The 17,267-nt window shown below is 35.8% G+C and overlaps 1 protein-coding gene across 12 annotated transcripts in view; it reads left to right on the forward strand.

The window, feature by feature from the left end:
• Window positions 1-17,267, forward strand: part of GREB1L (GREB1 like retinoic acid receptor coactivator) — a 287,968-nt gene that overhangs the window by 218,343 nt on the left and 52,358 nt on the right. For all 12 annotated transcript variants that reach the window (XM_045041740.1, XM_045041743.1, XM_023241804.2 and 9 more), the window contains one exon: window positions 16,227-16,407. In XM_045041740.1, coding sequence (XP_044897675.1) covers window positions 16,227-16,407 — 181 coding nt within the window. The remainder of the gene's footprint in view (window positions 1-16,226; window positions 16,408-17,267) is intronic.

A 17,267-nucleotide genomic window follows, 5' to 3' on the forward strand; every position in this document is an offset into this window, starting at 1 on the left:
GGCAGTCCTCTTGGCAAAATCTTATTTGGTCATTAAACCCATATTTCAGAAATCTACTTTGGCTACAAGTAGAAGCCTTAAATGTATGTGTATTAGGTGTGTCTGCCAGTCATTCAGGACTCTGAAGTTGTATCTGTGTGTTCAGAATGCTGTTCTTGTACAGTTCTAATGCTGCATTCAAACTGCACAGTAGTAAAGACTCACACAGACAAGTTTCACCAAACACAGATTAAAGAATCGTGTCCCAGAGGAGAACAGAAGGGAGCCAGCTGGGCCACCAAAAGACAAAGGGACCCAATGCAGTGAGCCCTGGAAACAATCAGCAGGGATTTTAACCAGCTGTTTCAATTCAAGATTATTTATCTGCTGGAAAGAGATTGCCAGGGTGAAGGAATGCCCATTGTTATCATAACGCTTAAAAACTCAGCATGCTCTAATGATTTAACATTTTCTTGATTTTCATTTTCTCTTAAGCAGTAGAATATTTTTGCATACCAAAACTTTGGAGAAATTAATTCCATCCACAGAAAAGATAAACAGCTAAAACTGAGAGCAGTTGTATTTTTGTTTGGCGTATCTTCCTGATGAGAAGAGCAAGAACTAAAAATTAGAAATAAAAAATTTAGAAATAAACTTCTTTGTTAAAAACCATCAAGATTTGGCTGGGTAGCTCAGTTGATTAAGTATCCAACTCTTGATTTTAGCTCAGGTCATGATCTAAAGGTTTGTGAGATCGAGCCCCACATCAGGTTCTGCACTGTCAGTGCAAAAATTGTCTTTCTCCCTCACTCTCTCTGCCCCTCCCCTGCTTGCGCGCATGCATGCATGCTTTCTTTCTGTCTCTCAAAATAAATAAATAAACATTTAAAAAAAACATTTAAAAACGTCAAGGGATAAGAATGTACAAACCAGATGCATTGTTCTCTCCAGACCAACAGGCAGTGTAGTAGGACATTGTTTTGAGTACTGGCTCATCTTTAATGATACCTGCACATTTTAGATTTCCCTGACCATTATCAGTCTGATGTGCTATTCAGGCTGATCAGCTCCTTCTAGTGATGGGTGCTGGCCACTCATTAGTTTTTCCATCTTTGTGGAAAGGCCTTTGACATTGGAGCTCATAAAGTATTATGGACTTGGTACATAGATTCTTGGTTTTATTCCCCTCCCCCTTTTATTCTCAGATGGTAGAAAAATTGCTGCTTCCTCTTTAAAGGTTTTAGAGTAATGGCCTCAGAAGACATGATGTTGTTTCTCTTTAATCCCAGAGAAGGGAATACAGGCCAGTGCTCAGGTTTTCCTTAAACACATTTGGCTGCTATAGCCTTCAGTAACGAGAAGGGGGCACAAATGGCTACAATCAAGCTGCTTGAAGTCCTTGGCGAGCCAAGAAGTTTCCTCTCCAGGGACCTTTCAACTTGGTTATCTGCATGGAAGATGTTTGTGACTGATGCACCACCTGTGGTGCCCCCCAACTTCAGATTCATCACCTTTAGGGAACACAGTGATTTCCAATCACCACTGGCTCTGTTCTATAACTCAGTGAGTTGCAAAAGTCATAAAATAAGAAGAGTTACTGATGCCTTCTAAATTTTCATTCATGCTAAGACTAAGGCTTATTATTTAAGCAGACATGACCCTGAATCTCTCAGGGCCACCTTCAGTACCCCAGGTGGACCCGGCTGATGTTCATTTTTACTGTGGATTTGAAAAAATGTGCCAGATTTGCTTATAATTTGTTAGAGTATAAACTTTTATTTAATCCTATATAACTGTGATAAAGAAATTATCAAGACAGAAAGTGACCTTTCTCAGACCAGCCATTTCATAGCAGTTCTGACCATCTTCAGATTCACACTTCTGTGCATATTTTTGAAAAATGAAACAAAACATGAAGGCTAAACCAGAAGCTAATGAAAACATTGATCTATATCAGGTAGAAGAGATAGGGATGAGATGAGTATAACTTTTCATAGTGTTTTAACTTTTGAAGTACTTAGGTGGCTCAGTCAGTTGAGTGTCTGACTCTTGATTTCGGCTCAGGTCATGATCCCAGGGTTGTAGGATGGAGCCCCACATCTGGCTCTGTGCTGACAGCATGGAGCCTGCTTGTGATTCTCTCTCTCTCCCTCTCTCTCTGCCCCTCCCCCATTCATATGAACACACACTCTCTCAAAATAAATAAACTTACTTTTTTTTTTAATTAAAATGGGAAAAAACTTAATATTGAATGCAAACAAAAGTAAATGAAACTAACTGCATATCAAATTAGGGGCGTCTGGGTGGTTCAGTCAGTTAAGTGTCTGACCACTCAGGTCATGATCTTGCAGTTCATCAGTTCAAGCCCCACTTCAGCCTCTGTGCTGACAGCTCAGAGCCTGGAGCCTGCCTCAGATTCTGTGTCTCCCTCTCTCTCTGCCCCTCCCCTGCTCATGCTCTGTCTCTGTCTCTCTCCCAAAAATAAATAAACATTAAAAAAATATTTTTAAATAATATAGCCACACACCAAAAAGAATGAATTCAAGTATTTTTAACACAGTTTCCTTAGTGTATACTTTTTTTTAATGTTTATTTTATTTTTGAGAGAGAGAGAGACAGAGTGGGAGTGGGAGAGGGGCAGAGAGAGAGGGAGATACAGAATCTGAAGCAGGTTCCAGGCTCCAAGTTATCAGCACAGAGCCAGACGTGGGGCTCAAACTGCGAGATCATGCCCTGAGCTAAAGTCGGTCGCTTAACTGACTGAGCCACCCAGGAGCCCCAGTTTAGTGTTTACCCTTAATATGATATATCCTAAGGGCAAAAGGAATTACAAATAAATTTTGAATTTTAGTCAGTATGTTGTTGAGAGTGGTGGTGATAATTTTAAAATATTTTGTGTATATCACAGGGTAGAGCAAATTAGTAAATATTTTAATGTTGTTGAACACCAGGCTTCTCCCATGAGAGAAGGGAGTCTCAAATATGGAATGGGGAAAAGTTCCTTTTAGATTTAAATTGGATATAAGTACGAACCTACAATTTGAAAAAAATTAAAAATATTTCCTAACTGTGCACTGAAAGGTCTTAAAAACAGTGAAATCTCAGTATCTGTATGTACACATAGTCTCTGGATCTTGGCTTATAAATACCATCCTAATGTCTCAACTCTGAGGTGGGAGAAGTCTGGAATCTTGTCATATCAGAAAGTGCTAAAGTCCTCAAAGATTGGTGAGGACATTTCAAAAGAACATAACAGCCTACTTGAAGGGGCATTTACTATCCAAATTTAGTAATTTTGAGTATCAAAAGGAATGATGCTAATGGGTTGTAATCTATGGAATTTTTTTAAATCCATGAACCCATAGTAATACTAAAAAAAAAAAATTAAAGGGTCAGGAGATGTGAGGGGTTGGGGGCAAGCCCTCCTTTACAAAAGAGTACCAGGTAATGAAGGTAAGGAAAATATATAGAATTAGAACATCTCTGTTTTGCACTACCAATGTAATTATTGATTATAACAAATATCAATGGATACTAAAAACATTAAGTAAAATGTCCTTTGGGAACAAATATTCCCACAGTCACAAAGTGTCATCCCACATATTAAAAATTACACAAAGGAAATGTATCTTTACAATGGAAAAGTTTGGCAATAGGTACTACCATAACCAAGTGATCAAACTTTGCCCTCTCCAGTTCTGGGACAGATAGACATTATGAGCAATGTCACCTACGAGGTATCATTGTTAAAAATGTTTAAACTGAATCTAATCACAAGGACACTCCCAGACAAATTCAGATTATATGGCATTCTACAAAACAATTAGCCTGCATTAAAAAAATATCAATGAGAAGACCAATGAGAAAAAAGGCAGGGGCTTTTTTAATTATGAAGAATAAAGAAACATAGAAACCAAGTGCAATGCTTAATTCTTTTTTTTTTTTTAATTTTTTTTTCAACATTTATTTATTTTTGGGACAGAGAGAGACAGAGCATGAACGGGGAGGAGCAGAGAGAGAGGGAGACACAGAATCGGAAACAGGCTCCAGGCTCTGAGCCATCAGCCCAGAGCCCGTCGCGGGGCTCGAACTCACGGACCTCGAGATCGTGACCTGGCTGAAGTCGGACGCTTAACCGACTGCGCCACCCAAGCGCCCCGCAATGCTTAATTCTTGATTGGATCTGAGATCTAAAAAGAAAAAGAAAAAACACAGCCCTGGGACAATTAGTGAAACTCAAATGTAGGCTAGGTATTAGAGAATATTATACCAGTGTTAGGTTAATTCCTAGGAGGTAATAAAGTTAGGTAGGAAACTGCCTTTGCTTTTATGAACTGCCTAATGAAGTGTTTAGGGGTGAATATTATGATATGTTACTACCAAATTATTCAGCAGTAACACGAACAATAACAGTAAAAGGCAATAAAGAGAAAAAGCAAATGCAGCAAAATATTAACAACTGGTGAATCTAATTTAAGGGTATTGCACTAGTCTTTAAACTCTTCTATAATATTCAAAATAGAAAATGAAGAGAAAATAGTTGTATTTCATTGATGATATATCTATCAGATAGAATTTAGTATAGTTATTAATGTTTTCAAATGGTTTCTAAAAGACGGATAGTTATTTGCATTCTTCCATTTTAAGAAATTTTAAATATTGAGTAAATCAAATTTATAAAATTTATAAAAGGTATTAAAAATCACAAGATAGTAAAAATTTATGTACCCATTAAAATAAGGAACACCGGGGGCGCCTGGGTGGCTCAGTCGGTTAAGTGGCGGACTTAGGCTCAGGTCATGATCTCGCGGTCCTTGAGTTCAAGCCCTGCGTTGGGCTCTGTGCTGACCGCTCAGAGCCTGGAGCCTGTTTCAGATTCTGTGTCTCCCTCTCTCTCTGACCCTCCCCCGTTCATGCTTTGTCTCTCTCTGTCTCAAAAATAAATAAACGTTAAAAAAAAAAATTTTAAATAAGGAACACTGAAGACTCTTGTTTCCCTCCCTAATGTTAATGTTTCTCTTCTTTCAAAGGTAACTATTATTCTGAATTTCTATTCATTATTCTCTAGTTTTATTTATAGTTTTGCTAACTCCTAAATAATATATTATATTAATTAAATTAATATACATAAACAATATAACTCCTAAACAATATATTGTTAAATTTCACATCATTTAGACCTTTTTGTAAATGGAACTCTATGCATTTGTCTGTAATTTACTTTTTACATTCAACATTATGTCCCTGAGATTGATCCTGTTGTTATGTATAACTAATTCATTCATTTTACTGCTTTGTAGTATTCTATTACATGAATATATCACACATTTTAAAAACTCATTTTACTACTGATATAAATTTGAGTTGTTTCTAGTTTTTTTTTTACTTTTTCAAACAGTGCTGATACACAAATAAAGGAGTGTCTCTGAGAGTAGAATTGTTGTGGCCTAGGTTATGTATATAAACTTTACCAAATAAAGCTAAATTTTTTTCCTAAGTGGTTATATTTACACTCCCACCAATAATGTATGTGTTTCAGTTGCAAATATTTGATATGGTCATGCTTCTTTTAATTTTTTTAATTTTAAAATAATTTTAGATCTACAGAAAAATCACAAAAATTGTACAAGTAATACAAAAATGAAATTAAGAAAACAATTCCATTTATAACAGCATCAAAAAGAATAAAACACTTAGGAATATATTCGACAAAAGAAGTATAAAACTTAGAAATCATTGTTGAGTGAAAATAAAGACCTAAATAAAAAGAACAGCATCCTATGGTCATGAATTAGAAGGCATTAATATTTTTAAGATAGCAATGTACCTTAATGGATCTACAGATTCAGTGCATTCCCTATCAAAAGCCCAGATGGCTTCTTTGCAGAAATGAACAAGCTGGCCCTAAAATTCATACAATACAAAGCTCAAGTAATCAACATTTTGTGGCACTGGCATAGGGATAGACCTATAAATCAATGCGATAGAATTGAGAGTCCAGAAGTAAACCCTCCTATTTGTGGTCAACTGAATTTTGGCCAGGATGCCAAGACTATTCAATAAAGAATCTTTTCAAGAAATGGTGTGGGGCAACTAGATATCCATATGCAAAAGAATAAATTTGGACCCCTACCTCACAAAAAGTAACTCAAAATGTATCAAAGACTTAAATATAAGAGCTAAAAGTATAAAAATTCTTAGAAGAAAACATGGATGAAAACCATGATTTTGAATTAAGCAATAATTTCTTATATATGACTCTGAAACCACAAACAATAAAAAAAATAAACTGAACACAATCAAAATTTAAACATTTGTGTTTCAAAGGACACCATCAACAAAGTGAAAAGGAAACCCTCAGAATGGGAGAATTTTTTTTTATTTTTTTAAGTTTTTATTCAAATTCTAGTTAGTTAATGCAGTGTAATACTAGTTTCATGTGTACAATATAGTGATTCAACACTTTCATATATCACCCGGTGTGTATCATGACAAGTGCAGTCCTAAAGATCCCCATCACCTATTTAACCCATCCCTCCCCACCTGCCTCTCTCTGGTAACCATCAGTTTGTTGTCTACAGTTAAGAGTCTGTTTCTTGGTTGTCTCTCTGCATCTTTTTCTTCCCCTTTGCTCATTTGTTTTGTTTCTTAAATTCCACATATGAGTGAAATGATATGGTATTTGTCTTTCTCTGACTGACTTATTTCACTCAGTGTAATACTGTCTAGGTCTATCCATGTTGTTGCAAATGGCAAGACTTCATTCTTTTTATAGCTGAGTGATATTCCATTGTGTGTATATGCCACAGCTTTATCCATTCATCAATCAATGGGCACTTCAGCTGCATTTATAATTTTATTCTATTGTAGGTAATGCTGTATAAACAATGGGGTGCATGTATCCCTTTGAATTAGTATTTTTGTATTCTTTGGGTAAATACCTAATAGGGCAATTGCTGGGTCATACGGTAGTTCAATTTTGTAAAAAATATAATTTATTGTCAAATTGGTTTCCATACAACACCCAGTGCTCATCCCAACAAGTGCTCTCTTCCATTCCCATCACCCACTTTCCCTTCTCCCCCACTCCCCAATCCTCAGTTTGTTCTCAGTCCTTAAGAGTCTCTTATGGTTTGCCTCCCTCCCTCTCTGTAACATTTTTTTCTCCTTCCCCTCCCCCACGGTCTTCTGTTAAGTTTCTCAAGATCCACATTTAAGTGAAAACATATGGTATCTGTCTTTCTGTGCCTGACTTATTTCACTTAGCATAATACCCTCCAGTTCCATCCACATTGCTGCAAATGGCCGGATTTCATTCTTTCTCATTACCAAGTAGTATTGCATTGTATATATAAACCACATCTTCTTTATTCATTCATCAGTTGATGGACGTTTGGGCTCTCTCCATAGTTTGCCTATTGTTGATAATGCTGCTGTAAACACTGAGGTGCATGCACCTCATCGATTCTGTATTTTTGTATCCTTTGGGTAAATATCGAATAGTGCAATTGCTGGATTGTAGGGTAGTTTTTAGTTTTTTGAGGAACTTCTATACTGTCCTCCAGAGTGGCTGCAGTTTGCATTCCAACCAACAGTGCCAGAGGGTTCCCCTTTCTCTGTGTCCTCACCACCACCTATTGTTTTCTTGTGTTGCTAATTTTAGCCATTCTGATAGAAGTGAGGTGGCATCTCATCATGGTTTTGATTTGTATTTCCCGGATGATGAATAATGTTGAGCATCTTTTCATGTGTCTGTTAGCCATCTAGATGTCTTCTTTGGAAAAGTGTCTATTCATGTCTTCTGCCCATTTCTTAACTGGGTTATTTGTTTTTTGGGGGTGTTGAGTTTGCTAAGTTCTTTATAGATTTAAGATATTAACCCTTTATCAGATAAATCATGTGCACATATCTTCTTCCATTCCATAGGCTACCATTTAGTTTCATTGATTATTTCTTTAACTGTGCAGAAGATTTTATTTTGATAAAGTCCTAGTAGTTCATATTTGCTTTTGTTTCTGCTGCCTTTGGCAACATGTCTAGTAACACGTTGCTCTAGCCAAGGTCACAGAAGTTTCTGCTTGTGTTCTCCTCTAGGATTTTGGTGGCTTCCTGTTTCACATTTAGGTCTTTAATCCATTTTGAATTTATTTTTGTGTATGGTGTAAGAAAGTTGCCCGGTTTCATTCTTCTGCATGTCACTGTACAGTTTTCCTAACACCATTTGCTGAAGAGACTCTTTTTTCCATTGGATATTTTTTCCTGCTTTGTCAAAGATTAGTTGGCCCTATAGCTGTGGGTCCATTTCTGGGTTTTCTATTTTGTTCCATTGATCTATGTGTCTGTTTTTGTGGCAGTACCATACTATCTTGATGACTACAGCTTTGTAATATAGCTTGAAAGCTGGAATCGTGATGCCTCCAGTTTTATTTTTCTTTTTCAGGATTGCTTTGGCTATTAGGGGTCTTTTGTGGTTCCATGGAAAATTCCATACAATTTTAGGATTGTTTTTTCTACCTTTGTGAAAAATGCTGGTCGTATTTTGATAGGGATTGCATAAGACATTTTAACAATGTTTCTTCTTCCAGTCCTTGGCATGGAATGTTTTCCATTTCTTTGTGGCTTCTTCAATTACTTTCATAAGTGTTCTATAGTTTTCAGCATATAGACCTTTTACCTCTTTGGTTAGGTTTATTCCTTGATGCCATATTTTTTTTTGGTGCAATTGCAAATGGGGTAGATTCCTTGATTTATTTTTCTGCTGCTTTGTTATTGGTGTATAGAAATGCAACTGATTTTTGCATTGATTTTATATCCTGTGACTTTGCTGAATTCATGTATTAGTTCTATCAGTTTTTTGGTGGATTCTTTTAGGTTTTCTACATACAGTATCACGTTGTCTGCAAACAAGTTTGACTTCTTCCTTGCTGATCTGTATGCCCTTTATTTCTTTTTGTTGTCTGAATGCTGAGGCTAAGCCTTCCAATACTATGTTAAGTAGTAATGGTGAGAGTGGACATTCTTGTCTTCTTCCTGACCTTAGAGGAGAAAGGCTCTCAGTTTTTCCCCATTGAGGATGATACTAGCTGTGGGTCTTTCATATATGGCCTTTATGATGTTGAGGTATGTTCCATCTATCCCTACTTTGTCGAGGGTTTTTATTAAGAATGGATGCTGTATTTTGTCAAATGCTTTTTCTGCATCTATTAACAGGATCATATGGTTATTATCCTTCCTTTTATTCATGCGGTATACCACATTGATTGATTTGTGAATATTGAACCATCCTTGTAACCAAAAATAAATCCTACTTGATTGTGATGAATAATTCTTTTAATGTACTGTTGATTTTGATTTGCTGATACCTTATTGAGAATTTTTGCATTCATGTTCATGAAAGATATTGGCCTGTAATTTTTTTTAGTGGGGTCTTTGGTTTTGGAATCAAGGTAATACTGGCTTCATAGAATGAGTTTGGAAGTTTTCCTTCTGTTTCTATTTTTTGGGATAGTTTGAGAAGAACAGGTATTAACTCTTCTTTAAATGTCTGGTAGAATCCTCTGGGAAGCCGTCTGGCCCAGGACTCTTGTTTGTTGGAAGATTTTTGATTACTTATTTAATTTCTTTGCTGGTTATAGGTTGGCATAGCCACTTTAGAAAACAGTCTAGCCTTTCTTCAATTAGTTAAACAAAGAATAACCATGTAATATAGCAATTCCACTCCTAGATATGAAATGAGAGAGAAGTGAAAACATATGTCCACATATAAACCTATACACAGAAGTTTATAGCAGTATTATTGACAATAGCCCAAAAGTGGAAAGAGTCCAAATGTCCATTATGTCCATGGTGAATGGAAATGTAAAATGTGATAATCCATACAATGGGATATTATTCAGTAATAAAAAGAAATAAAGTATTGATGCATGCTACATGGATTAAACTTGAAAACATTACTCCAAATGAAAGAGGACAGTCACACAAGATCATATATTGTTATGATTCCATTAGTATTAAATGTTCAGAATAAGCAAATCTATTGAGAAAATAGGTTGGTGATTGCCAAAGGGCTGGGGGGCTCAAGGGGGAATTGGGGGGTGATAGTTAAAGGGTACGAGCTTTCATTTGGCAGTCATGAAAATGTTCTAAAATTGATTGTGGTGATTGTTGTACAAGTCTGCAAATATACAAAATCTATTGAAATGTACATCATAAATGAGTGAATTGTATATGAACTATATCTTAGTAAATTTGCTTAAAAATAGTAGGGAGTTCACGTATACCCTTCACCACCTTCACTTAAAGTTGACAACTTATATAACTACAGTACAGTTATCAGAAGAGAAAATCAATCCTGGAACAATACTCTTAACTAAAGACCTCATCAGTTTTCCCTTAATGTCATTTTTCTCCTTCAGGATCTAATCCAGGATCCCACGTTGCATGCAATTATTGTGTCCTCTTAGTCTCCTGCAAATGGACACTTCTTTACTCTTTCATTGTTTTGCATGACGTTAACACTTTTGGCAAATACTATCCAGTTGTTTTGTATAAAATCTTCCAATCTGGGAATGTCTGATGTTCTCTCACAATTAGATTGAGGATACGTGTATTTGTCAAAAAGACCACAAAAATAGTATTATGTCCTTCTCAGGGCATGATATTGGGGAGAACTTGATGTCGATATGTCTAATAGGTGATGTTAACCTTGGTCACTTAATTAAGGTGGTGTCTGCCAGGTTTCTCCACTATAAAATTACCGTGTAGCTCTTGGTAGTTGATAAAAAAATATTGGGAGAATACTCTGGCATTTTGCTAATATACCTTCAGTCATGAATTTTAGCATCCATCAGTGGATTCTACATGCAGCTTATTGTGGTATTTGCATAATGATGATTTTGCATTTCTACCATTTTTCCTACACTTATTAGTGGGATTTATTTATTGAGTCCTTTTGTAAGCAGCTCTTCCTCAAATTTTATTTAAAGCAGCAAGGATTTGTGAACATTTATTTTATTCTATGGGTCATTTCCAACACTATCATTATTTATTTTGGTCCCAAGTTTTCTAGTTTTGGTCACTGGGAACCTGTTGGCTAGGCGCTTGTGTCTTTTTTTTTTTTTTTTTTTTTTTGTCTTTTTGTCTTTTTTTAAAGACTATGTTTTTAAACAGATTTAGGTTCACAGCCAAATTGAAGGGAAGGTACAGAGATTTCCCATACTCCTAGCCCCCACATATGCAAGGCATCTCCCATTATCAACATTCCCCATCAGAGTGTCTTTTTGTTATAATTAATGTGGCTTCATTGCTAGTGTTCATTTAATATGTTATGATCCCTTTTTGTATACTTATTTTTTGGAACCACAGATCTTCCAAAGTTATTTTTAATTTCCTTGCCCCAAACCTTAAGTTAAACTCTTCTCCGAGGAACTCTCTGATTCCTCTTATTGAAGAATGCTATTTAGAAAGCAAAATCCAGGCTAAGTGCGCTTATTGTTACTGGGGTGTCATTGTCCCTGGACTTACTCAGACAGAGGTAGGAAATGTATGTTTATTAACCTATGTGCGCGTGCACACACACACACACACACACTTCTTTATTTCTGTGTCTTCCTATATATCTATATTTTAAAATATGTTTGTACTGAAATATGGACACCACAGGGTTCATTTTAGTCTTTCCTCTTTCTTTATTTGTAACTTCTTTCTCTGATGGGGTAAACCTAGTTCTCATTATCTACAATATATTCACTTCTTTGATTTTTTTTCTAGCAGTTATACAATTGCTAACCCACACTCCTGTGAGAAACCGATTTGCTAACTAAAGTTTTTGAGTCTTTAGTATTGTAGTATCCAGCCAAAACACTGATTTGCTTTACTTATGTTTGTTCTTTTCATCCTCATCCCCTTCAGTGTAGTTATGTTAGGTTTCATTTGTAACTGTTTGGGTTCCATTTTGCCTGTCTCTGCACCCCCTGCCCTTATCCTTGGTTGATTTTGTTTATTGCTATGGTTCTAAGAGCCAAAACTATACAAAATGGTATATTCAGAGAAGCTTCTGTCCCTCCTGATACCTACGCTGTTCCCATTCTCCTTTCTGCCTCTTTTCCACTTACTCACCTATAAGAAATCAATCTCTTTAGTTTCTGGTCTATCCTCTGCATTTCTTTTGCAGAAAGGAGGAGATACATGTGATTTTCTTCCATCAACTTCTTTCTTACACTTATATTGTTTTAAAATTTTTAACTAATTTGATATTATTCCATTTCATTATGGTTTTAATTTGTATTTTTCTTATCACTAATGAAGTTGAATATCTTTTCATATTTTGAATAGCCTCTGGATTTTTTCTTTTAGGAAGTATTCATTAAATATTTTTGCTCATTTTTTCTTGGGTGTGTAGGAGTAATGTATGTATTCTGAATACAAATTCTTCATTAGTAATACTTGTTATGGATTTAGGAGTCTTGTCGTTTTATTTGTAATGTTTTTGATGAAGAGAAGTTCTTAAGTTTAATTTGTCTATCCTCTGGGGTTTGTGCTTAAGAAGTCCTCTATGAGTTCATACAGTTTTCTCTATGTTTTCATTTAAAAGTTTCAGAGTTCAGGGGCGCCTGGGTGGCTTAGTTAAGCGTCTGACTTCAGCTCAGGTCACGATCTCGCAGTTGTGAGTTTGATCCCCCCCATCAGGCTTTGTGCTGACAGCTCAGAGCCTGGACCCTGCTTCAGATTCTGTGTCTCCTCTCTCTGCCTCTCCACCTCTCACATTCTGTCTCTCTCTAAAATAAACATTAAAGGGGCGCCTGGGTGGCGCAGTCGGTTAAGCATCCAACTTCAGCCAGGTCACGATCTCGCGGTCCGTGAGTTCGAGCCCCACGTCAGGCTCTGGGCTGATGGCTCAGAGCCTGGAGCCTGTTTCCGATTCTGTGTCTCCCTCTCTCTCTGCCCCTCCCCCGTTCATGCTCTGTGTCTCTCTGTCCCAAAAATAAATAAACGTTGAAAAAAAAATTTTTTTTAATAAAATAAACATAAAAAAAATTTTTTTAAGTTTTAGAATTTTGTCTTTTACATTTAAGTTTTTAATCCACTTGACCTTTTTTTTTTTTTTTTTGCATATTAGGTAAGGTAAGATTCAATATAATTTCTTGGTTCTTCACCAATTATTAAAGATCCCATGCTTTTACCACTGATCTGCAATGCAAGTTTTATTATGAAGCAAGTTTCCATATGTATGGGGGTCTCTTTCTGGGGTCTATCCCTGTGCCAAAACCACTTTGTCTTATTAATACAGCTCTATAATTCTTAGTCTCTGGGAAGCAAAATCTCTCCCACCTTTTCTACTTTAGGACTGTCTTGATTCTGCCATATACATTTTTAAAATAATTTTTCAAGGTGAAAAAAACTGTTAGAATTTTTATTGGAATTACTTTGTATCTCTAGATAAATTTGAGAATTTATTTGTAACTATATTTTATAATATAGCGCTATTTAGGTCTTCTTTAATGTCATTAATAATTTCATCACTTTCTTCATAAAGATCTTATATACCTTTTATAAGACCTATTTCTAGATACTTAATATTTTTTATGTTATTGTAAATGTTTTTTAAAATATATATATTTCTTAACTGTTTGCAGCCAGTGTATAGAAATGCAACTAATTTTTATGAAGTGATTCTGACTCCATCACTTTAATCAAATTTTTATTAATTTATTTATCTGTGGATTATTTTGTGTTTTCTACACAGACATATTATTAGTAAATAATGATAGTTTTGTTTCTTATTTTATAGTTACAAGTGAAAAATATCAGAATATACAATCACAAAATTCTAGGTAGCACAGTATGCATAGGAAAAGACACAGGGAGGAATGCAAAGAAATGTTCACAGCTTATTTTGAGTTAAAGAATTATGGATAAATTTTTCTTTTTAATATATCTCTATACTTTCCAGTTTTTCCAAGATGACTATCTATCACTTTCATAACCAGGAAAGAAACAAAACTTAAAAATAAAAGCAAGTCTAAAACAAACTTTAAAGGTAAGGATTCCTTACTAAAAATGCCCAGTTAGAAATTTAAAACTCAAGTACCTCTGATGTGCCTGCTCCCCACCAAGATTCACCACTGCAGAGCCAGATGGTTGTATAGTCATGAACTAATACATGTGTTATATCTAAGAGAATCTCTTAGATTCATGGAACTTTGTCTTTACATTAGAGCATGTATGAAATTGACCTGTCAAAGGTCTTTATTCATTTGTTTTGAAGTATAGTCAATTCTTAATTATCCATAAGGAATATTTTTATTCTTTATGAATTATTTATGACCTTTTCATATTGAGTTACTATTAACTTGCACTGCTTATTTCCTAGGGATAAACTTAGGAAATGCAGACTAATTTTCAACTGGCACTCCTCTCCCTATTATACAGATAAGATAACAGAAACCCCCCAGCAATTAAGTAGGTTTTCTCTCTATTTTTCTGTTCACCTCCTCCATCCCATGGTACTTGTCTCCCATCATGACACCTGTCAAAATTATCTGTCCTCTCCATCATAAACTCCATAAGGTTAAGATCTTTGTCTTGTTCTTCTGTGTATCCCTACACCTAGCACAATACCTGATATAGTTCCTGATACATAGTGGATTCTCAATAAATCACTATGGAATGTTGAATGAATTTTGCAAGCAATCCACTTTCAAAAAAAATCAGAAACTCACCACATTAAATATTTGACTGATTGCTTTTGGATATAGTCACAATAACATTTGGCTTCATGTGGGTGGAAATTGAAATCAATGTCTGGGTAAATACTTCTCATGAAAAATGTTTAAAAACAAAATGAACTTTCTGCTCACCTCATCTTGTGTGATGAATTTTTCATATGGTAAAACATTTTTCCTATTTTCTTTTATACCGTTTAGAGCTATTACTATTACAGCATCTAGATGCTAATTGTATGTAATTGTTAATTGAGCTGATTCTATCTGAAAAGAAAAGCTAGATAAACAAAAGTAAGTCCTCATAATTTATAAAAGTCTTTTAATTTAACTTGTTTCTTCTTTTTAATTTTCATTTTTTTTTCACATAGTTGTGGCTGGTGGGTGTGGCTGATATTGGATGCTAAATATATATTCTCTAGCTCTTGGAGCCCAGGCTGGTCCTCAAGGGCCCTGTGGCTTATCTAACCCCTAAATCAGTCTTCTGGTTCCTTCTCCTTGTTGGAGGACCGACCATGGGCTTGGGTCACAAGGCTCTCTCATCTCAGGGGGCTTAAGCCCTCCCACCATGCAGCTAAGTGTCTGGAGGTGGGGGTTGCCTTTGGTTTGGGGGGCTTTCTCCCAGATTTATTGAGAAATAATTGCCATATAACATTGTGTAAGTTTAAGGTATACAGTGCACACCTTGATAATTTGATACCTGTATATATTGTGAAATGTGTATCACAATCAGGTTAGTTAACACATCCTTCACCTCACATAATTTTCATTTTCATTTTCATTTTCAAAGAGGATTGGTTGTTTTAATTGATTATCCCAATAACACCTTCATGTGCCTCAAACTATTTAGATGTTTGAATGTGGAAGTAATTATATTATAGACAGATAGAATGATACAGTACTGAAGTTTCTATTTCTAACATTTTGAGAATATAGTAATTTTGGGTAATTCAGTTCATTTTATAAATTTGTTATGTAATCCAACATTCATGGAAGACTGCCCATACTCAGATACTGTGCAAAACTGTCACTATATAAAATGAGTAAAATACTACCTAAAAGAGCCCACAGTGTAGTTGTGGTATATTTGGACATCTTATGTTATTATCCTTTTTTAATATTATGTTTTGTTGCTAAATTTGGGATAAAGAAGGTTATGCGAATATATTAATTTGGCTAAGAGCTGTAGCTCTAAGTGACCTATAGTAGCTATTAGCAGCAGCACTTCACTATAAATAGGATTTAATTAGACGCCTCATACATTCGACTGCTTCTACTTAATGTATCAGATCATTGCATGTTGTCCTTTGTGTGACATGTAGGAGTGGGCTAAGGTGTTCTAAAGAAGAGAGAATCTGATATTTCCTCATCAAAATTGTGGTGGGGAGTATGCAAAATGAAAAAATATCTGCTCTGTAAATTTCTATATACAGCCACTACCCAGTATATCAGTTGACATTGAACTTTAGCTTATCTCATTTATATATATGTATGTGAAAAGGTAAACTCTTTTTTTCTTCTTGGCAGGTGTCCTTGTAGACTTGGGTCTGGAGGAAAATGGGACAGCTTATCAAAGAGCAGAGAAATATGTTGTTCGTCTAGACAATGAGATTCAAACCAAGTTTGAAGTTTTTATGAGAAGGGTAAAACAGAACCCGTACACACTGTTTGTGCTAGTTCATGACAACTCCCATGTGGAACTAACGAGGTGATTGCTTCAGAGTGAGCAAATATAGTGTTTCTTCTAGCACAGCAATGGTTTTGTCAAAAATTCCTGAAAAGCCCAGAGACCCTAACACTTGGCGTCTTCTTATTGGTAACTTATTCCTACTCTTTCCCTGCTCTTTCAACTTTCCCTACCAATTTAGTGTTGACTTCATTTTAACTATACTATGAGTGAATTTATAAATCCCCATTAAGGGGCACCTGGGTAGCTCAGTCAATTGAGCAACTGACTTCAGCTCAGGTCATGATCTCACTGTTTGTGAGTTCAAGCCCCACATCAGGCTCTATGCTGACAGCTCAGAGCCCACTTTGGATTCTCTGTGCCCCTCCCCCACTTGTTCTCTCTCTCTCTCTCTCTCTCTCTCTCTCTCTCTCTCTCTCTCTCAAAAGTAAATAAACATTTTAAAAATCCCTGTTAAAAAGCTGTCTTCAGGGCATTGTGGAACTCAGCGGCCTCAGAGAAAGGGCAGCAGCAGGGAGAGTGAGGTTAATGAGCTCCAAGAAGAGCCATATGCTTTCCTTTCCCTGTCCTTCCTCCTCCCCAGTTCTTTACCATTTTTTTCCTCCTTCCTCTTCTCTTTGTTTCTCCTCTTCCATGCCTTTCTCTCTATCCACATAACTTTAAGCAGTAAAGATGTCACTTAAAGATTTCAGAACAGGGTGCCTGGCTGGCTCAGTCAGAGGAGCATATGACTCTTGATCTTAGGGTTGTGAGTTTGAGCCCCACGTTGGGTGTAGAGACTACTAAATAAATAAATAAATAAGCTTAAAAAAACAATTTAGAAATCTGAGCATATCTGAAACATTCCCCAATTTACCGGTTTAAACAGAGAATATCCTATT

Source organism: Felis catus, chromosome D3 (genome assembly GCF_018350175.1).
Source record: "Felis catus isolate Fca126 chromosome D3, F.catus_Fca126_mat1.0, whole genome shotgun sequence".
Lineage (NCBI taxonomy): Eukaryota > Metazoa > Chordata > Mammalia > Carnivora > Felidae > Felis > Felis catus.